Source organism: Trichechus manatus, unplaced genomic scaffold (assembly GCF_000243295.1).
Source record: "Trichechus manatus latirostris isolate Lorelei unplaced genomic scaffold, TriManLat1.0 scaffold00085, whole genome shotgun sequence".
In the NCBI taxonomy this organism is placed as follows: Eukaryota; Metazoa; Chordata; class Mammalia; order Sirenia; family Trichechidae; genus Trichechus; species Trichechus manatus.
The window spans coordinates 8,623,607-8,646,212 of NW_004444021.1; the positions used below are offsets into that span (position 1 = coordinate 8,623,607).

Below are 22,606 nucleotides of genomic sequence, written 5' to 3' on the forward strand. Positions count from 1 at the left end.
ATGGTGCCCTGTGTGAGGGGCTGCTTCACATCCTGTGTTCCTCAGAGGCAAAATAATAAATTACAAAATTCAATTTTTCATTGTTAAAAAGAAAGTTGGTTTATAACTTAGAATGACTGGCCAAATGAATGACAGTATCATTGTGGGGGACACAGTAATGAAGGATTTCCCTTTTGAAAAATATGAATTATCTTTTATTAATTGAATTGCACTCCCCCAAAGACATGTTGAAGTCCTAACCCTTGTACCTGTGAATATGACTTTGTTTGGGGAAATAGGGTCTTTCTTTGGGTCTATGTGGGGAAGATAACTCGTCTTTTAAGTTCTTAGGTCTCTGGATCAAGATGACCTGCCCATGAAGAACTTCATTCATATTTGGACCAGATGCAGATCTTGAGATCCTGGACTTTGAGCCTAATGTCATAATGATATGAAAATTCTGGGAGCCTTGAAAGAAGGTGAATTTATTTTGCATGTTGAAGAAATATAAATAATTGTGGCCAGAGGGCACAATATGGAAGATTAAATATGTCCACACATTTTTTTACAGCTCATTCCATCAAGAAGAGGCTCCTTCAATCTAGGCTAGCTTTGTGACTTGGTTTGACCAAGAGAATGCAATGAAAGTAACACTGTGACTTCTGGAGCCTAAGTCTGCTAGAGGCCTATAATATCTACCTTTTGTCCTCTTGGTACTGCCTCAAGACATCCATGTAAGGAAGCCAGCTTAGTATATTGGAATGTGAGAAACCACATGAGTACAATAGAGAAGCCCAGCCATCAGCCAGTATGTGAGTGAGGCCACCTTGGCCTTTTAGCTAAGCTGACCTTCCAGCTAAATGCAGCCATGTATGTGAGCTCAGGTAAAAACAACAGAGGATTCACCTAGCTAACCCCTAGAATTATTGTCTTAAGACACTGAATTTGGGGTGGTTTGTTATCAGTAGAGCCCTGGTGGTGCAGTGGTTAAGAGCTCAGCTGCTAACCAGAAGTTTGGCAGTTTGAATCCACCAGCTACTCCTTGGAAACACTATGAGGCAGTTCTACTCTGTCCTACACGGTCACTATGAGTCAGAATCGACTTGATAGCAACAAGTTTGGTTTATGTTATTCAGCAACCAATAAACTTAATAATAATTATGGTAATGATAATAACTATAATAATAGCAGCAGCTAACATGTATCTTTCCTGTATGCTAGGCAAAGCAATAAAATTAATAATAAGCATGGCAATAACAATTATAAAAATAAACACAGCAGTTAACATATCTCAAGTGTTTTCTGTAGGTGTATGCTGTTGTTGCTGTTGTTAGGTGCTGTTGAGTAGGTTCCGACTCATAGTGACCCTATGCACAACAGAACAAAACACTGCCTGGTCCTGCGCCATCCTCACAATGGTTGTTATGCTTGAACCCATTGTTGCAGCCCTGTGTCAGTCCATCTCGTTGAGGGTCTTCCTCTTTTTCGCTGACTCTCTACTTTACCAAGCATGATGTCCTTCTCCAGGGACTGGTCCCTCCTGATAACATGTCCAAAGTATGTGAGACATAGTCTTGCCATCCTTGCTTCTAAGGAGCATTCTGGTTGTACTTCTTCCAAGGCAGATATGTTCGTTTTTCTGGCAGTCCACGGTATATTCAGTATTCTTCGCCAACACAATTCAAAGGCATCAATTCTTCTTCAGTCTTCTTCACTGTCCAGCTTTTGCATGCATATGAGGCAACTGAAAACACCATGGCTTGTGTAAGGCAAACCTTAGCCTTCAAGGTGACATCTTTGCTTTTCAACACTTTAAAGGGGTCTTTTGCAGAAGATTTGCCCAATGCAATGCATCTTTTGATTTCTTGACTGCAGCTTCTATGGGCATTGATTGTGGATCCAAGTAAAATGAAATCCTTGACAGCTACAATCTTTTTTCTATTTATCATGATGTTGCTTATTGGTCCATTTGTGAGGATTTTTGTTTTCTTTATGTTGAGGTGTAACCCATACTGAAGGCTGTAGTCTTTGATCTTCATCAATAAGTGTTTCAAGTCCTCTTCCCTTTCAGGAAGCAAGGTTGTGTCATCTGCAATTACAGGTTGTTAATGATTCTTCCTCCAATCCTGATGCTCCATTCTTCTTCATATAGTCCAGCTTCTTGCATTATTTGCTCAGCATACAGATTGAATAAGTATGGTGGAAGTATACAACCCTGACGCACACCTTTCCTGACTCTAAACCACAAGTATCCCCTTGTTCTGTTTGAACGGCTGCCTCTTGATCTATGTACAGGTTCTTCATGAGTACAATTAAGTGTTCTGGACCTCCCATTCTTTGCAATGTTATCCATAATTTGTTATGATCCATACAGTCGAATGACTTTGCATAGTCAATAAAACACAGGTAAACATCTTTCTGGTATTCTCTGCTTTCAGCCAGATCCATCTGACACTAGCAATGATATCCCTTGTTCCACATCCTCTCTGAATCCGGCTTAAATTTCTGGCAGTTCCCTGTCAATGTACTACTGCAGCCACTTTTGAATTATCTTCAGCAAAATTTTACTTGCGTGTGATCTTAATGATATTGTTCGATAATTTCTACATTCTGTTGGATCACCTTTCTTTGGAATAGGCATAAATATGGATCTCTTCCAGTCATTTGGCCAGGTAGCTGTCTTCCAAATTTCTTGGCATAGCTAGTAACTTTATATGTAGTATCTTATTTAATCTTTTCAACAATTCTATGACATTATTTCTATTTTTTCTCCCGATTACTTCTGAGTGTCTCAGGCTTAGAGAAGTTAGTTAATTTGTCCAAGGTAACACAGCTAGTAAAGGGCACAGCCAGTATCCCAGTCCCAGTCTGTCTAGTGATGAAAACTGTGCTCTTAACCTCAACCCAAGCTGCTAAAGGCTCTTCTTAGGAATTTTAAAAAATCATAAGTGATTAATCAGTTGTTTTTAAAGTAGATACATAAAAGGTTACCAACTGGGGAGCTTCTTGTAATTCTGGAGAATATAAAGAAATTTAAAATTGAGTGAGGTAACTTGAAAATATGAATTAAAATTGCAAGTCCACAATTTCTCTGGCAGGAGCCATACCATGAAAAACATCTCCAATAATTCTGTTCTTTTAGCACAAGAGTTAATATATTGAAAATTTTTATCAAAGAAAGAATTGAGACCTGGGCCCTAGGACTGAATAAACCAAAACCAAACCCACTGCCGTCAAGTTGATTCTGACTCATAGCAACTCTATAGGACAGAGAAGGACTGTCCCATAGGGTTTCCAAGGCTGTAAATCTTTACAGAAGCAGACTGCCACATCTTTCTCCTGTGGAGCAGCTGGTAGGTTCGAACTGCCAACCTTTCGGTTAGCAGCCGAACACTTAACCAGTGCACCTCCAGAGCTCCTTAGGACTGAACAGGGCCTTTTATTTTATATTTTGTAAATATCTCTTATCCCACTTGACTTTACCCTAAAAGTCTATCCATCATGAAGCTGATACGTGAATATTCATTTATATTTTTAAGTTAAAATTGGTTAATTTATGCATGCATTATGTTTTATGATTTACTGCTTTAAGTGACTTTTGATTAACCAACCAAATGTTAGTTTTATATGTATTATTTGTTGTTGTTGTTTTTAAATTTTTATTTATTTTATTGTGGTAAGTATATATGTATATATATAAAACAAAAAATTTTCCATTTAAATATTTTTTACATGTACAGTTCAGTGACATCAGTTACTTTCATCACATTACACAACCATCACCAGCATCCTTAATATTATGACTTAATGTACACAAAACAATATTATGCAGTGCAAGAATGTGTGCGGTAATAATTATCATCAGATCACTAATCATTATTAAATTACATAAGATAAACTGAAATATTAATCTGATATACCAGGAAGCATTAACTACAGTTTACACAGCATACAGGCAGTTGTGTTTATTTAGGATTCAGATATAAAGTTTCCTGAGAAGATTAGGTTCATACAGCTAGTCTCTAAAACTGCAAGAGGTAGTTTGGATGGAATTTATTAAGGAACCTGCACATTTTATTACCAAACTTTCTTAAATCAAATATAAGTGGCCAAAACTCATTTATGTGGTGTCATCTGATTCTGGGTTTTATACCGTGTTATTACAGATGATATAGCACTGACCCCAAAAGTGTGCCAAGGTAAGATTCTTCCTATGAAGCTTCAGCTTAAGTAAAGATGCTAGAGACTGACTTAGAAACATCTGAGCCAGACACATGAGCTCAGCACCCTTAAAATACGTTACTTATTTGTATGCTTAGACAACTTCAAGTTGAACTTTATTTTCTGAAAAGCATCCATTCAACTTCATGAATGTAGATGATGTTACTGCCCACACAATAGGATAAGCATTTTGAACTATTTTTCAGGTAGTTCAGTGCCTAGGTAACCAGGTTTTTCTTTGTATATTTTAACAAAACTAGTTTTGAACAAAGCAATAGCCTATGTCCAAGAAAGAAAGTGAAGCTAAATAACTCACTGAGTAGGCCTGGTGTTATGGATTGAATTGTGGCTCACAAAAATTCGTGTTGTAAATAACTATACCTGTGGATGCAATACCATTTCGAGATAGGATTTTCTTTCTTATGTTAATTGGGCTATGTCAGTGCAGGCTGTGCTTTAAGCCATTCACTTTTGAGACATAAAAAGAGCAGGTTAGGCACGGAGAAGGAAGCACAGATGGGGGGAAGATAGATGCCACACCTCATAAAGATTGGGAAGGAACCAAGGAACAGAAGCTGAAAAGAGATAAGGACCTTCACCCAGAGCTCCCTAGAGCTGGTGCCCTGAATTCAGACTTCTAGCCTCCTGAAGTGTGAGAAAATAAATTTCTGTTCATTAAAGCCACTGACTTGTGCTATTTCTGTTATAGCAGCACTAAGAAACTAAGACATCTGGATTTGGGCTCACTGTACCATGGTCAAGGAGCCCTGGTGGCACAGTGGTTAAGAGTTAGGGCTGCTAACCAAAAGGTTGGCAGCTCGAATCTACCAGCTGCTCTCTGGAAGCCCTATGGGCCAGTTCTACTCTGACCTATGGGGTGGCTACAAGTCGGAATTTACTTGACAGCAATGGGTTTTTTGGGTACCATGGTCAAATCAAGCCTGTTATTGGACCATTCCCCTCACTCCACAATGTGATATGTCAGAAAGGAGAAATCAATAAAGCCTCATGAAACAGTTTTATTTGCCCTTATGTTTCTGTTTATCAACTCAGACTCTGGAAAGCAACGGAAAGAATTTTCAATAAAGTTTCAATTTGCTGGTCCTTCATATGTTTAGTGTCCACTGACCTTATCCAGAGCCGCCTGTACCTCAGCTTCACTCTCAGTGTCCAAGGCTGATGTGGCCTCATCCAGCAGGAGGATCTTTGGGTTTCGGACCAGGGCTCTTGCGATGGCGATTCTCTGTTTCTGTCCACCACTCAGCTGGGCCCCTCTGTCCCCAACCAGGGTGTCAAATTTCTACAAAAGAAAACAAAGGAACTCTTGCAATATTTTAAATAAAAAAAGCTACAGAGTCTGTAGTATTTCATGAAGACATCATGCAGCTTTATTTTGACAGTTATAATGAATCCTAAATTAGAGTAAAATAAATGCATGAATTATAAAAGCTAATAACATATTTTGAATAAAATTTTATATTATTCAAGTACCAAGCTATACACCCCTGTTTTAGTTATCTAGTGCTGCTACAATAAAAACACCACAAGTGGATGGTTTCAACAAACAGAAGTTTATTCTCTCACAGTCTAGTAGGCTAGAAGCCCAAATTCAGGGCATCAGCTCCAGGGGAAGGCTTGTCTCTCTATATAGGCTCTGGAGGAAGGGCCTTGACATCAATCTGCTCCTGACTACGAGCTTCTCAGCACAGGAACCCTTAGTCCAAAGAACACACTCTGCTTCTGGCACTACTTTCTTGGTGGTACGAGGGCCCCCTGTCTCTCTGCTTGCTTCTCCTATATCTCAAAAGAGATTGATTTAAGACACAACCTAATCTTGTAGATTGAGTTCTGCCTCATTAACACCATAGAGGTAAGATTTACAACACACAGGAAGTTCACATCAGATGACAAAATGGTGGACAATCACACAACACTGGGAATCATTGCCTAGCCAAGTGGACACACGTTTCTGGGGGACACGATTCAATCCATAACAATCCCAGACTGAATAATTCTAGGAATTTACCTAGAAAAGTTGAGTAACCTCTCATCTCCAACATTATTAACTTAAACTTTGAGGAAAGAACTGAGTCATGTGAGGTGAAATTCTAATTTTAAGAATGACTGCATTATCAGAGCCTTTACCTGTGGTAGTTTCATGATAAACTCATAGGCATTGGCTTCTTTGACAGCTTTCTTTATTTCATCCATGGTTGCATTTTCACGGCCATAGCGAATATTTTCAGCAATTGTGGTAGAAAACAGCACTGGCTCCTGACTCACCACTCCAATTATTTCCCTCAGATATCTTACATTAAAGGTCCTAATATCCTGCCCATCGATGCTAATCTGAAAGAAAGAAACATTTCCTATTAAATATTTCAAACCATCTGATTTCTGAAGCATCAGGACTCTTAAATTTGTCAAAAAATTATTAGCTAATATTTAACTTACTTAAAGTTAGAAATGATAATTGTAAACAAACAGCAATATGCAAAACTAAAAATAAAATTATATGCACCTTTCTGATCTTTACTACATTATGTATATAGTTTTTTCTTAAGTGGCTTATTATCCATAAGCTATTTTGGGTTATATATTTTTGGCATGCCATTATTTTTTGCTTACCAAAATTAAACTATCTACCTAGTCTATATATCATTTGGATGGCATTATGATGTTTTACTGTATTTACTATAGCATAATTTACTTTAGCATTTTCCACTTGTTTGACACTTAGCTTCTTTCAAAATTCATGGAAAAAGTGGAGAATTACTAAGCTGAAGAGTATGATAATATTTTTTCTCCTTTGAGAATGACTGCTTGCCTGCACAATGTTAGTATACATTGGACATTTATTATTTGTTGAATAAAAGTTGAATAAACTCTAAAAAGATTTTAATAATTTACAATGTCAGGAGGAACATATATAGATATATACCTGCTTCATTGTAATTCTATCAGCAATGGACTTTAGCATTTTAATGTATTTTTTCTAACTAATAGGTATGAGGTGGCAGCTTATGTTTGTTTTAATTTGCATATCTTTAAAAGTGGGGCTGAATATTTCTTGAAACTTTTACAGATTTGTATTTATTCTCAAAAGATTTGTATGTTCATATCTTATAATGTGCACAGAGGGCTGCCTTCATAGATTCATATTAATTTCTCAAATATTTAATATAAAACTTTTCTCATATATATAATAGTTTGTTCCAATTAATAGCTTTCTTTTCTTATAGTTTTATTGATTTTCACTGGAGAGAGATTTAAGAAAATACTGAATTAATCAACTATGTCTCTGGGCATTTTTTTCTATTATTCCAGTGGTAAGAAAATTGTTAAATCACAAGGTGAAAACTGACTCTGAGTTTAGAATTTCTGAAGACTTTTCCCTTCTGTTAACATGCATATTTTCTAACAAAAATATATATTATTCCAACAATAATAAAAAAGCAGTAAGAGATTTTTAAATCACTTATCCTCAATAGCTAGTATTTTACTGGGTTCTTTTTAAAAAATAAAGAAAAATTTATACATTCGAACCAATCTAAAGTTAGCTTTAGTAAATGAGAATAGGCCTATGATCCTCCATAGTAATAATCAGATTTTTCCAAGAATACTTATTAATTTTATTAAAATAAACAAATAAATAATTCATGTATCCTAGAAGTTTGGATTTCTATAACCTCCGTTCTATTGCATTGCCTTTTTATATTTTTGTGTTGCTTTTTACCTTGTTATCTTCTGTTTTCACAACTGTTGAACCATAATGCATTTTAATTCAGGTAAGGTCAGTGTCCTAAAGTTGGGACAACTGAGGAAATCTGAATATAGACTATGGACTAGTATTGTATTAAGGCCAAATTTCCTGATTTTGATAATTGTTCTGAGATTATATAAGAGAATGTTCTTCTTCGTAGGAAATATACTCTGAAATATGTAGGGGCCAAGGGGCGTGATGTCTCCAACTTACTGTCAAAGGTTCAGAAAAAAATATGCATGTATGTGTGTATGTGTGTGGTATACATATACATATACATACATATATATATAGAGAGAGAGAGAGAGCAAGGGCACACACGCAATAAAGTGGGGTAAACTGTAAACAGTTGGTAAATCTGGGTGAAGGGTATATGTGAGTCCCTGGCTTGCAACTTTTCTGTAAGTTTGAAACTATAACATTTATAAAAATAAAAACTATATACCCTAGGCTTTTACTGTAACTATGTTCCCACAATTTTCTTCAGAGGCTATCCCACATTGCCCTTTATTTCAATGTTTAAGAAAATTCAACTGTCTGATGAACTTAATTACTGTCCTAAGATTTCTTGTGACCCTGATTACCAAGCTGTCAATAATTTTTTTGACGAAATCTCACTGAAAATAATCCTCTCAGTGGTTTGGATGACTACATCTTCCCGTGATTTGATGAGTTATGAAAAACTTAATTGGAACAGAAGTCTAGCTTCTGTGGCTTTTATCGCCCTGAATGCATTGGTTAAGCCAGCACAAGAGTGTGAATGCATTATCCACAGCCCCTTTACCAAAACTGGATTGAGATGCAAATTTGTTCCTAAAAAGGCTAATTTTAAAGGCCAAATTTATTCTCAGCTTCCCACTTGGGAGAACTTGTTTCTTCCCACTTACCGTGCCCTCTGTGGGGTCATAAAGCCTCTGTATCAGCTGGACCGTGGTGCTTTTCCCACAACCACTGTTCCCAACCAGGGCCACTGTCTGCCCACTTTGAGCCTTCAGGTTGAGACCCTTCAAGATCTTCAAGGAACAAGAGAGAAAAAGGAACACACTTCACAACTAAGCTCTCAATTGGAGTGATTCAATTCAATTTCAAATTTGAAAAAGTATCAAATAAGGCAACATAACACCAAAAGGAAAAAAGCACATAAATAGCAAAACAGATAGACATTTCTCATATACGGTGATTAAACAATCAACCTGAGTTAAGAATTCCTATAAATATTACATACAGTACCTTGACATTAGCTCGAGATGGATAAGAAAAATGAACATCATTGAACTCCAAATTCCCTTTGATGCTGTCTGGTTTGTGTCCTCTCTCTGAAAAACTGTCAATTTTAGGATTCTAAATAAAACAAAATTCAATGACTATTCCATCACAGGACAAACAATTACATTTTTAAGGAATATGATTCAGCAAACCCCAAAAATTGGACCTGGAATGGCACAGTCTCCCTCACATAACACAGAACCCAAGGTAAAGATTGTGTATGTGTGTTTGTGTGTTTTGTTTAAGAAAATACTCCTTTTCAGAAAACAGGCTTTTCCTGCAAAGTTCGTAAGGGATATATTCATTTCATTTCATATAATATTTCACTTTAAGTTTGAGTACATCCTCAGAAATTTTTTAAATGGTCAGAAATGCATGTTCATATAACTGCAATAGCAAAAAATACTGTAATTGATATAGCCAGGTATTTCAGAATTTAGTGCAAAACAGCTTATTCTTAAACAATGAATGTAATAGAGTGGGTCGAGAGGACTGACTGAACAATTAGTTACAGACAAGTTATTTAGGAACAATGTAAACTTCCAATATATTCAGAAACTGAGCAATTTTCTCCTGACTTGGATCACTGAAACAGGAGGTGTTACTTGGATCAAATCATCACATTTCAGTTACCTACTTTGCATTTTATCTGTTTCAATGCAGTGGCATACTTTATTTAGTATGTCAAAACTATTCTCTTGGTTTCATTGAAGTCAGTTCAATTTATTAAATATTGTTGATTCAAAATCATATCAAACATGTGGAGACAACTATTGGAGGGAGCAACCCACAGCAAAATATACTGTCAGTTTCAGTCACACCAATAATTCAACCACCCACACCCCTGTATAGAAACCATAATGTTATCAGTCTGGCTACAACATGAAAGAGAAAGAGAAAAACTAACAAGACAAACATCTTTGCTCTGCATACTAATAATCACACACTAGTTCAAATGTACCTTTTCAAGATGAGATCAGTGTTGTTATATTATACTAAAGTTAAACCTAGAAATAAGAGGAATTTTGTTTCACCCACTACCAAGGAGGTCATTTCTTTAATTTCACATAATTAAATTTCACATGCTATGTAATCTAAAGCCAGATTTAATTATCCAAGCATCGAAGACTTTGGGCATTAAAATAATAAATGACTTACATTATCAGTAACATTAAAGATCACATATGCTGCTCCTCTAGCATTGGCAAAAGCATCAATACATGGGGCAGCCTGACCAACACTGAAAGCTCCAATTAGGATTGAAAAAAAGACCTGAGCAAAAGAACATGAGGAAAAACTATCAGTCACATTCTAGCATCCATTATTATCTAAAATATGATGTGTTTGATACATACTGTACGAAGGATTGAGTTTTAGGCTTTTCCTTTTAAACAAAATGTTAGCAAAATTTACAAGCCTAACATAGCATTTAATTACACAAATGGGTTCTCCAACCTCAAAAATATATATTTTTCCCCTCTAGCCTGCCAAGCTGTTACTCTTCTCCTGAACGTATACAGGTTCAGAAAGATTTTTCAAACATATTTCCTTGACTCTGAAGCTAATGCCACCATAGAGAAATATTTTCCATCCATATTATTATTCAATCCTACATGATTTTCTCTCTAATTATACATGGAATTAAACAGAATGTTCAAGATGAAACAAGGTAGGAATCTGAGTAGATTTTAGTTCCAAGGAATTTTCCCAAAAAGCACCATTTTAAAGATATATTTTTCTTTGGATAAGCTTTTTTCATATATAAAAAATTGGCAGTTCTCACATTATAGAAAACTAAATAACACCTATGTACACTGGTTACAAATTCCTTCACACAATTCTTTATTGTCCCATACAAAAGTCAACACATTTACCTTTCTACTTTTTTTAATTAGGAAAATTAATTGACACAGAAAAGCTCAGAATATTGCCTTGGGAATCCAGATTCTTACCATAACTTAACTGAAGAAAACATAAATAAAGAGAAATTACTCCTTTCTCTTTGGGCATGGTGAAACTTCTACAGGTACTTGGCTTTTCTCAGCAGACAACAATAACACTTCACATACTCAGAACTCAAATATCTGTCAAATATCTATCCACTATCTGCACTACAACTAAGGATTAGTAAAGAAGCAAAAAAGTCCCTACCAAAATAGATGCTATCAAGTTAATGCAATAGAGCTCCTGCCTTTATGGAGAGACGCTTGCCTTGGGTTTCCTTCATCATGGACATCACCCACCTCACCCATATGGGGTGGATGTTACTTCCACACACTACAAACGAGAAAACTGAGGCCAGAGAGGACTAAGTCATCACAAAAGGTAATTGCAAAGTCAGAATTCAATCTCCCTTCTTCATAAAACTTCAATAGCAAATGAGGAAGTAGAGAAAGACAGATATTCATCAAACTGACAGACAGATAGGAAACCCAAATGATAAAAAAAAATAGACTCAGCAAGTAAGAAAAGTTTGTTCAACAAAACAGCCCTCAACACCTCAGTGGAGTCTGAAGATATTGCTGTATAAAACATTCTGAAGCATTTTTAAATTATTAATTTTTATAAAGACCCTAGTTATTTTCAGTATTTTCTGTTTAGGAAGATAAGAAAGTACATATGGTTTCAAAAGACTTTCATTTAAATATTTATATATTGTTCTGATTTTCAATGACATAGGAAGACAGTCAAAAAACATTGCTAGTTTATAAAAAAGTTTTAAAAGGTATGATAATATGATACCAGTTTTGAAACAACAACTACAAAAATAAAAAATAAACCAGTGTGCTTATATAGAAAATGATCTGGAAGGTATACACCAAAAATTATTATTAGTTACATGTGGATTATTAGATTATAAGTAACTCTATTTTTTAAAATTCTGTATTCTAATCCTTTGTATAATTAGTATATGTCATTTTTATTATCAGCAAATGAAGCTATTTTCATTTTGAAAGAGAAAACAAACTAACATCAACCATCAGAAATAACTTCTCATCTTGTATTTCAGATAGCTAATGTTTTATATTATGTGAATTTGATATTCATACATACAATGACCTATCTAAAATAATGTTTTTTTTAATATAATGAAACTCAACAGCAGAATGAGGATGACCCCAACTCATATTCATTCTTCATAAAGTCTTTCAATTTGTATTTCCTTTTATATATTATATATGTTTCTCAATTGGTCTAATCACATGCTATTTTCTTTTCCCCACTCATAATTATGTCTTATATATTCTAGAAGGCCAGCTTTGCCCACAGGATGGAGAAAGATTCACCAAAATACAAAAACCTAAAAATCATAGCTCATCTTTTGCAAAGGAGGAATATGAAAGAAAAAGTAGATGAAGAAATAACATTTTTAGATTTTTCATAACTAAGAGAACTACTTACAGTCATTGCATTTCCAATAGTATATTCTCTTGATATAACTAGAGTGGATCCATACCAGAAGGCCAGTGCATATGATGCATATATTAACAGGAAGGCAATGCCCAGTGAAATGTTTGCCGAAATAGCTTTTTTAATTCCAATCTCTTTGGCATTTTCTAAATGTTTCTGATACCTATCAGAAAATGAATGGGGAAACGATATAATACAAATAATAATCCATAATTCGAGCCATACTCACCTCCTGTATTGATGGAGGTTTAAGGAACAAAAACATCAAGGTAATAAGCCCCTGGTGAGACCCAGCATCTTGGGAATTGAACCAATTCAGGATCAGCCAGGACTAGAACAGATCTGAACCTTCTCTTTACTGGCCTGAACCCACCTCCACTGGCCCCTACCAGTCCAACCAAGGTTCCCGTGGCCATTCCAGAAATGAATTCTTACCCCTGGGGGATGGAATGGCATTGCCTTCACCTTTATGGCCAGCATCACAAGGCAGGTTAAGGTGAAAGAAGAGAAGTCATGCCAACTAAGGATGGCACTGAAATGTAAATAATATTTAGGACTGTAAATAATATTTAGGGCTCTAAAAATACTTAGATTCTTAGCTCAATTTCTCGCCTTCAGAAGAAAAAAAAAAATCTCCCTCTACTGCCCTTGTGGGTGAGGGACAGGAATTTTACATGTTCTTGTACATAAATTTGGGCTTCTCTAATTTTTTTTTTTTTTTGGATCAGGCTGACCTTCAACTGTCAAGCCAGAGTACAATGTTATAAAGTGGTCTCTGCTTATAAGATAGGGGTTCTTACTCAATTTTTTGAGATTTTTGTTTTAGTATCTGTAAATTGGAGTTAATAATGCCTATCTTACAAAATAATTGTGAGGTTGATATGCAATTATAGAAAGTAGTTGGCACAGTGCTTGACACATAATTGGCAAAACCTCATAATTCCTGGAAACCCTGGTGGTGTAGTAGTTAAGAGTTCAGCTGCTAACCAAAAGGTCGGCAGTTCGAATCCACCAGGTGCTCCTTGGAAACCCTATGGGGCAGTTCTATTCTGTCCTATTGGGTCGCTATGAGTCGGAATCAACTCGACAGCAATGGGTTATTATTACTACTACTATTGTATTAGAATTTTATCTCTTCTTGAATTTTTCTCATTATATTATATTTTGAATAGTAATTCAAATTCATATTACTGGCTTCTTGGATTTGCTCTAAAAGTACAAATGTATAGAATGGTTCTGTTAAATTACAATAATTTTTACATCGAATTAAGCCTACTCTTCCTTGCTAGACCCATGAGAGTAAAAAATTTAATTCTGGCTTCCTAAAATTAAAAAAACAAACTAATGAATATAGAATGAGACTTTTGAGAAAATACCATACAAATTAGGGTGCTTCTGTTTCTGACAAAAACCCAACAGCACCACTTTTTTTATTTCAACCAAATGAAACATGGGAATGCATTAGTTTAAAAATATATATAACTGCCACCAAAAAGTTTGTCTTTTTTATTCACTTAAAGCACTCAACTCTTTAGTGAAATTTCCTCAAAAGTGGGTGCTATATCCGTTCAGCAGAGCTGAGTTTCAGGGATAAAGCCAGCATGCCATGTCTAGCACTATGATTACTCCTGTGTGGTTGGGCCTCAAGGAGCTTGCAGGAAGATTTACATATGCCCCAATGTGACACAAGGCTCCAGTGACACTGGTGGATATGCTGTAATTACCTTCGCTTAGGCAGCTTGCTTACCGCAGCTAATGGAGCGGCACTGATTACACTGACATCCTGAGGTCCAACTGAGGGTTAGTGTGGTCTGTGTGGACTATTGTGTACAGGAAGCAGCAGTGAGAGAGAAAAAAGGAAGAGGTTAGAGAACCGTGAACATGTTGATTTGGAAGACGTCTGAGGAGCAGAAAAAAAAGAAAAATAGAAAATGAGATGGAGGGGATTAGAGAAACTTTGTTTTTAATGTTGAAGAATTTCTGGAGAAAATTCTTATTTCAAAGAGCTGTAGGACTCAGGAGTCCTATAGAACTGCAAAAGAAAATACTTTACAAGTCTGTTAGTTTTGTTGTTAGACGCCGTGGAGTCAGTTCCGACTCATAGAGACCCTATGTACAACAGAATGAAACACTGCCCGGTCCTGTGCCATCCTCACAACCATTGCTATGTTGGAGCCCACTGTTGGAGCCACTGTGTCTGTCCATCTCGTTGATGGTCTTCCTCTTTTTGGCTGACCCTCTATTTTACCAAGCATGATGTCCTCCGGGGACTGGTCCCTCTTGATAACATGTCCAAAGCACTTGAGATGAGATCTCGCCATCCTTGCTTCTAAGGAGCATTCTGGCTGTACTTCTTCCAAGACAGATTTGTTTGTTCTTCTGCCAGTCCGTGGTATATTCAGTATTCATCACCAACATCATAATTCAAAGGCATCAATTCTTCCTCAATCTTCCTTATTCATTGTCCAGCATATGAGGTGACTGAAAATATCATGGCTCGAGTCAGGCACACCTTAGTGCTCAAAATGACATCTTTGCTTTTTAATACTTTAAAGAGGTCTTTTGCAGCAGATTTGCCCAATGCAATAGATCATTTGATTTCCTGACTGCTGCTTCCATGGGCATTGATTGTGGACCCAAGTAAGATGAAATCTTTGACAACTTCAATCTTTTCTCCATTTATCATGATGTTGCTTATTGGTCCAGTTGTGAGGATTTTTGTTTTCTTTATGTTGAGGTGTAATCCAAACTGAAGGCTGTGTTCTTTGATCTTCATTAGCAAATGCCTCAAGTTCTTTTTGCTTTCAGCAAGCAACTTTGTATCATTTGCATATTGCAGATTGTAATGAGTCTTCCTCTAATCCTGATGCCATGTTCTTCTTAATACAGTCTGGCTTCTCAGAATATTTTCTCAGCATACAGATTGAATAAATCTATTAGGGGATGTTATTATTTAAGAAAGCTGGTTTGTAACATTTAAGTAAAGTGGAGTAGCCTTTAATCGTGGGAATTTGTTCTGGCATTTAGGTTTTTGTATATAGTATCAAGTTTCTTGACCTGGGATCCATGACTAAGGGGTGAACTTGAATCAGAAAAAATTACATAGTTATTTTCACTAACCTCTAACTAAAATTTAGCATTTCCTTCAATTATCGTTCAATACTACAAACGCAGTATTTGTGGTAACTGTAGTTTTGTTACTAATAAAAATCCCAGATTTTTAAAAATATCATGTTATAATTATTACAGATATCTTGAAATATCTTTTACCCACATCCCTACTTTGAAATTACCACAGTAATTAAACCGATAGTTACATCTTATTATTTAATAAGTTAACAACAGAGGCACATATCTATTATATAACAATTTAAAAAATAGTTTGATAACTATACTTCAATATAATTCGTTTTCTTTGCAATCTTATGTATTTTGTTTTATGCATCTAAAAACATGTTTCTAAGAAGCGAGTCCATAGGCTTCATAAGACTGCCAAAGGAGTCCATGGAACAAAAAAGTTAAGAACTCCTACATTACCGCCTGACTTCAGTTAAAATACAGCCATCAGTAAAGGGTGCTTATGTTTTATGAGGTAGGAGCTAATATTAGAAAAGGGAAAATAATAAACACATACCATAAAAGAAAGAACAAAATGTAAAAGTGGGTTCCTTGAACTAGTGGACAAAGAACCTTCCTGACCTTTCCAGCTCTTTGTTCTGTCCCCCGAAAGCTATCACAGTCCTGATGGCCCCCAGAGCTTCTTCAGCCACGGCACCTGCTTTTGCATACGCAGCTAGTTCTTTGTCAGTAAAGGTTGAGAGTATCTGGACAGAAGAAAAATATTCATGACTTTCGTATGTGGAGAAAAGTTAAAAACAGTCTGGTTAAGTCTTTAACCTACTTTTTCTTCCCAAACTCTATCCATTTCCAAATGTTGAAGTCATGTAGCAAATGGTACTCAGTGTACCAGATCCAATGGCTACTTCGACCTCTTACACAGGTTAGGTCTGATCCGTTCTGGTGACATGCTCCCTAAGAGTAGTCAGGAAAAGGAATTCCACACATAAATCTCCAAATTGCATTTTTGTGAATAGTGTTAAGTTCCACATCTATTATATTTTTCTCTGTTGATTGTAAAATAAAATGAAATAAAATCTTACTGCTTTGAAAGGATTCACCATCCTTTCCTTTACTGTGTCACAATTTTTAATTACTATGAACCCAATACTTCCACATCTACTCATGCACATACTACTGAATAATTAGACAGCTAAAAGACATGCTGCAGAAAGATGCTAAAGGAAGAGCAAAACAAGGGAGATACAGATAGTTCACTCAGTAAATGATCAACCCCAGAATGAGCCAAAAGTGCCAGTAAAATTTCTCAGCTCTAAAATTTCTCTACTTAGCTAAAGTAGAGCAGGTTCTATGTATAATACCACAAGGCAAAACTGGCAGAGTGCCACCCAACTGTCACAGGTAACAATTAAAAATCAATATAAAAAATACAAACTTAATTTAAAATTTTTATATTGATTCATGGAATAATTTGGACAAATGGTGTATTTAAAAATTATATTTCCTTAAATAAGGGCATATCCACATATGTGATATAAACTACTATGCTAGAAGGTTTACCCAAAGAAATAATAGCACAAAAAAACCTGTAATAGAGGGGAGAACTGTGACATTTTGAATCACTTCAAAAACAAATTTCTTTTTTAAGTCATCATATTAACAACCTGCTTTTAGATGTGGTTTCAACTGACATTCAACACAGATCTGCAGAAGTGCAAGTACCATAATCTTGCATATTAAAAATAACTCTGTAGGCATGAAAATGCCCAGGTTAACACATATGGGAATGCCCAGGTTACCACACATGAAAATGCCCAGGTTTCACATACCTTTGCCCAAACAGCTGCAGAGAGTCCCAGGATAGGGCTGATGGCCATTATCACAAGGGTAAGCTTCCATCCTCTGATGAACCCCACTATGAATCCTGCAAAAAACGTGGCTACTGCTTGAAAGAACATTCCAACCTTGTCACCAATTCCTTCACTGATTTTGGAGATGTCACTAAAAAAGATCACACCTAGGTGGTTACAGGCAGGAGGTGTTCAGTTAGAAACATGAGGAAGACATCTAAGAAATGCATACGTAAAACTTTTGTACTAACGTAAGCCTCTTCCAGAGTCTTAGCTTCTTGAATGATATTTCCCTACCTAAATGCCTTGACCTTCTTTCCTTTTTTGACTTCATCTGCTCACTGTGCTTTTGCCAGTACTCTCTAGAAATGCTCAGCTCTATCCTAGCACCTTTGCACAGGCTGATGCCCTCCCTGTAATATTTTTCCAACAGATAGCTCTCACTTCCTTCAAATTTTATTCAATTGTCACCTTCACAATGACCACCCTATTATAATTTGCAACGCTTCCACAGTCCCTGGTTATTCGCAACACTTCTTGCCTGCTCTACTTGCTATTTTGCCATGGAACTTATTGCTTAGCCTATAAGTTCCTTTTTTATTTCATTTATTGTTTTTCATCTATGTTCCCCTGCTGGAATGTAAGCACCAAAAGGTCAGAGATCTTTATCTTGTTCCCTGATGTACCACAAACATCTAAAACAGTGCTTGGCACAAAATAGGCCCTCAAATATTTGTTGAATAAGCAAAGAGTCAACAATTACTCAGACAAGTCTCTTTGTGAATTTATTCAATCATTTTTTCATTCATTCAACCATCTTTATTGAGTATCTAGCACATGTCAGATAAACAAGATAAGCTCTATGAGAGATAAACAAGTAGCACATATAAGCCCAGACCTCAAACAAGCCTACTATATAACTAGGGAGAAAAACAAAGAGATATGGAAAATACACTGTGGCACAGGCTATAAATGCTTCTAGAAATGGCCATCAGATGATCTAGTCCCACTATATATCAAATGCTTAAACTATTTTTTTTCTTTAAAAAAATCTTTCCTTGCCAAATTTTCACATAATGGTTAATATCTTTATGAAAGTGTGACATTAGCAATATACTTACTCTGTCAGCCGCGTGTTGAGTTCTGTGGTGTCGTTGATATCAAACCAGCCTATCTCCTGTCGTAGAACAGCATGAAAAAACTCGTGCCTAATTTTCTTAATCTGTCGGCCAGCTGCCAAAGTCCAAAATGAAACTTGAATGTAGGCAGAAACAAGAACTCCAGCACCTAAGCCTGAGTAGTAATATGCGTATCTGGAAAATAACAAAATTAGAAAGGCTCTTTTAAATACTGTCCTTTATTCATCTCTCTTATGAGAACTCTTAAGAACTGAGAATTAAGCAGTTCTCTGAATTGATCACAAAGAACTGTGTAGAGTATTTTGTCAAATACACATTTTAAAAGTTTTCTCTGTTCTTAAATTATAAGAGAAAGAGTTCCATGGTGCCAAATCTGTCTACTTGAACTAGCAGCCAAAGAAAGCAGATAAATTTCTGTGGTTAGCTGCAAAAAGGGTTGTTAATAATTCATTTTTTAACTGATATTGACAACTGTAGATACAATTTAAGTCTTATCATAATTAATATGCTAGACTTGCACATCTTATTCTACTGAAAAAGTTCACTACTATTCACATATTGCAAATACGGGAGTAAACAGATCAAGTATGTGAAATGGTTCTTAGTGTAAATCTTTCCATATTGCTTACACAAAGAACCAAAAAACCCTCTTCCTATTTGGCAGAATCTGAAAATTTTTTAAAAACTTAATATGCTAACATGCCATGAATTCAAACAAGTTTAGGGTGAAGGCTTAACCAAATTAGTGGTAAATTAGTATCTTTAAAAATAATAAATGCAGTTGCAATACTTCCAAATATATTTTTTACCTAATTTTACAAACTGTTTCCAGTTGAAGCCTTTCAAGCTTGCTTTAACGTAGAGAGCACTCATTTTAATCACCAATATTAATTGGTATGTAAACATTATGTTACAGGTTTTTGAGATTTTCATAAAGAAGCAAAGGGGAATGCTGTAAACGACATTATCGGATCAATTGACAAAACTGGAATATAGATGTAGATTAGAAGAAAAGTATTGCATCAATGTTAATTTTTTTGATGTTGATAACTGTACTGTAGTTATGTAACAGAATATCCTTATTCTTAGGAACGAAACTGAAGTATTTACCAGTAAAGGGCCATGATGTATGCAATCTTTTTTCAAATGGCTTGGGCGTGTGGGGGAGGCACAAATTGGGACAAAATGTTAATAATAGTTAAAGGGTAGAAAGGTGTTCTTTCTACTAGTCTTACAACTTCTCTGTAAGTTTGAAATTATTTTCAAATAAAAAATATTTTTTAACTATACCATAAAGATACATATATCAGCCAATTACCTAGTCATTTCTTCTTCCAGAATTCTGCCTGGATTTAACAGCGACAATGAGAAATTCACTAAATAAATACAAAATAAAATAAAAATAAATTTTAAAAGTTGAACAATTAATACAGGTCTTAAAAATCTGTTAAGAATTTAAATATATAAAAGCTAGAAGATGCTGCAGTGAAGGTTCTCAAGAAAACCCACTCTCCTCTTTTCACACTCATTTGTACCCTCTCAGCTGCTGAAGGGCAAAGGACAGGGGAGCCACAGGGAGAAGAAATGGTCAAGATAGAAAACATAGTTTTAAGTGGCATGGATGTCCTGTTTCTGTTGTTAGGTGCTGTGGAGTTGGTTCCAACTCACAGCGACCCTATGTACAACAGAACAAAACACTGCTCGGTCCTGTGCCATCCTCACAATCATTGCTATGTTTGAGACCATTGTTGCTGCCACTATCTTGTGGAGGATCTTCCTCTCTTTTGCTGACCCTCTACTTTACCTGTGTTCTAGCTACACAGTATTCTGGTATTTTTAAAGGAAGAGTAATTGGAAGGAAATATACTGTCTATTAATTTGAGCTAATTTAATTAAAATGTCACTGTGCATTTGTTGGTTTTCATGTTTATTTTTAATTGTTGTAAAAATACATATAACACAATATTTGCCAATTCAACATTTTTCAGGTGTACAATTTAGTGATACCAATTACATTAATCGTGTTGTGCAACCACCACCCATAATCATTGCCAAATTTCCCACTGCCATTAAAAAAAAAAAAAAAAAACTCGCTGTTTCCTAAACAATGGGTCTTAATAATAGCTAACATTTATTGAGCATTTATAATACGCCAGGCACTGTCCTGAGCACTTTACATGTATTAACTTATTTAACTTTAACAACAATCGTACGAGGTAGGATTATTTATAAATTTCCATTTTACAGATGAGGAAACTGAGGCAGAGAGAGGTAAAGTAATTTACCCAAAGTCACACAGCAGTCAAGTAGCAGACTGTCAGCCAACACAGTCTGGCCTGTGCTTCTACTCACTATGTTGTACTGACTGATTTGTATAACCAAAAAAACAAACAAACCAAACCTGTTGCCATCGAGTTGATTCCAACTCATAGCAATCCTATAGGACAGAGTAGAACTGCCCCATAGGGTATCCAAAGAGCAGCTAGTGGATTCAAACTGCCGACCTTTTGGTTAGCAGCCCTAGCTCTTAACCACTGCACCACCAGGGCTCCCTTTAAAAGCACAAAGTGAGAAAAAATCAAAAGAAAGCAGCAGATATCTACCACATTCACGAAGTAATACAATAAAATAACATCACAGCATTGTTGAGAAAACAGATAGGGTAGACATTTCCCATTTATTATGATACTAGGAAAGAAATCTCTGTTCCTTTGCCATGTGTAAATAACCCAGAGGTCATGTTTTCTGGGTGATGTGCACTTTTCCAAAGGGAGATAAGGTTGGAATTTATTTAAAACAAACTACAGTCAGGATCAACTACCAGGCATATTGGCCCTAATTCTGACAGAAAATTTCCCTCAGGACTGTAACTTCTACTGATGTTCAGCATGAAGTGTTTCTGCTTATTAATCTAGCTCTTTATCAGCTATCAGATCCTTGTGGAATCATCTTTATTTTACTTCTGTTCTTATCAGTTCAGTTCTGTGTGCTCATTTCCTACCCAAGTTCTTAAATATGGTACCTTCGACATGTCAAATTGGAACTGTGTTTGGAACTAGAGGCCCAAAAGCTGTCCTGAAAAAAACCTGTTGCTGACTCATAGCGACTCATAGCAACCCGGTATGACAGAGTAGAACTGCCCCATAGGGGTTCCAAGGAGTGGCTGATGGATTCAAACGGCTGACTTTTTGGTTAGCAACCGAGCTTTTAACCACTGCGCCACCAGGGCTCCAAAGGCTGTCCTAGAGTGGTGGTTTATGGACTTCACCATTCCAAACTTCAGAGAACCTCTGGATATACGTGTACAGGCCTTTTCCCCCCCTGAACTTAGAAATCAGGTAAAATATTAAATGAGGTTTACTCACCTCCAATGTCTACCACCAAACTTTCTAATTGTCTCAGTGAAGATACCATAACTCAGATTTATCCTCTCTCCTAGAAAATAAGAATCTATAGCCACTCCGAATTTGACCTGCTCCTTTCTCAGAGTGCCAGATCAAGAATGGAAATCTAGTTCTGGGTTAGCAATTCTCGGAGCCCTAGAGCCTCCCAGGAAACCAAGAGTTCCTGCTTCCTGGGACAAGTTTGCATTAGTGCATTCCCAGAAGAGTGATGGGATTCTAGAGCTGGAAAGGGCATAGACTTGGTCTTGCAAGATACTACCTGTTATTCTTCAATCTCGTAAACAACCTCCAAGCAGTCATCTAGCTCGGTAGTTCTCAACCCTGGCTGCCAGTTAGAATCACATGGGAAACTAAAATAAAAAGAGATACCCAGGATCCAGTCAGGACCAATTATATGTGAACTTCTGAGCTGGAGCTTGAGAAAAAAAAAAAAAAATTTTTTTCTTATGGTAAAATATTTATAACAAAAAATTGCCATTTTAACCATTTTAAGTG

At 36.1% G+C, this 22,606-nt stretch overlaps 1 protein-coding gene across 1 annotated transcript in view; it reads right to left on the bottom strand.

Moving 5' to 3' along the window:
• Nucleotides 1-22,606, bottom strand: part of ABCB4 (ATP binding cassette subfamily B member 4) — an 86,593-nt gene that overhangs the window by 54,685 nt on the left and 9,302 nt on the right. The window contains exons 4-13 of the mRNA XM_023736051.1: nucleotides 20,026-20,083; nucleotides 18,690-18,881; nucleotides 17,548-17,719; nucleotides 16,340-16,464; nucleotides 12,632-12,803; nucleotides 10,388-10,501; nucleotides 9,194-9,304; nucleotides 8,851-8,976; nucleotides 6,346-6,549; nucleotides 5,330-5,500 (exon numbers count right to left, since the gene is read on the bottom strand). Of these exons, the coding sequence (XP_023591819.1) occupies nucleotides 5,330-5,500; nucleotides 6,346-6,549; nucleotides 8,851-8,976; nucleotides 9,194-9,304; nucleotides 10,388-10,501; nucleotides 12,632-12,803; nucleotides 16,340-16,464; nucleotides 17,548-17,719; nucleotides 18,690-18,881; nucleotides 20,026-20,083 (1,445 nt within the window). The remainder of the gene's footprint in view (nucleotides 1-5,329; nucleotides 5,501-6,345; nucleotides 6,550-8,850; nucleotides 8,977-9,193; nucleotides 9,305-10,387; nucleotides 10,502-12,631; nucleotides 12,804-16,339; nucleotides 16,465-17,547; nucleotides 17,720-18,689; nucleotides 18,882-20,025; nucleotides 20,084-22,606) is intronic.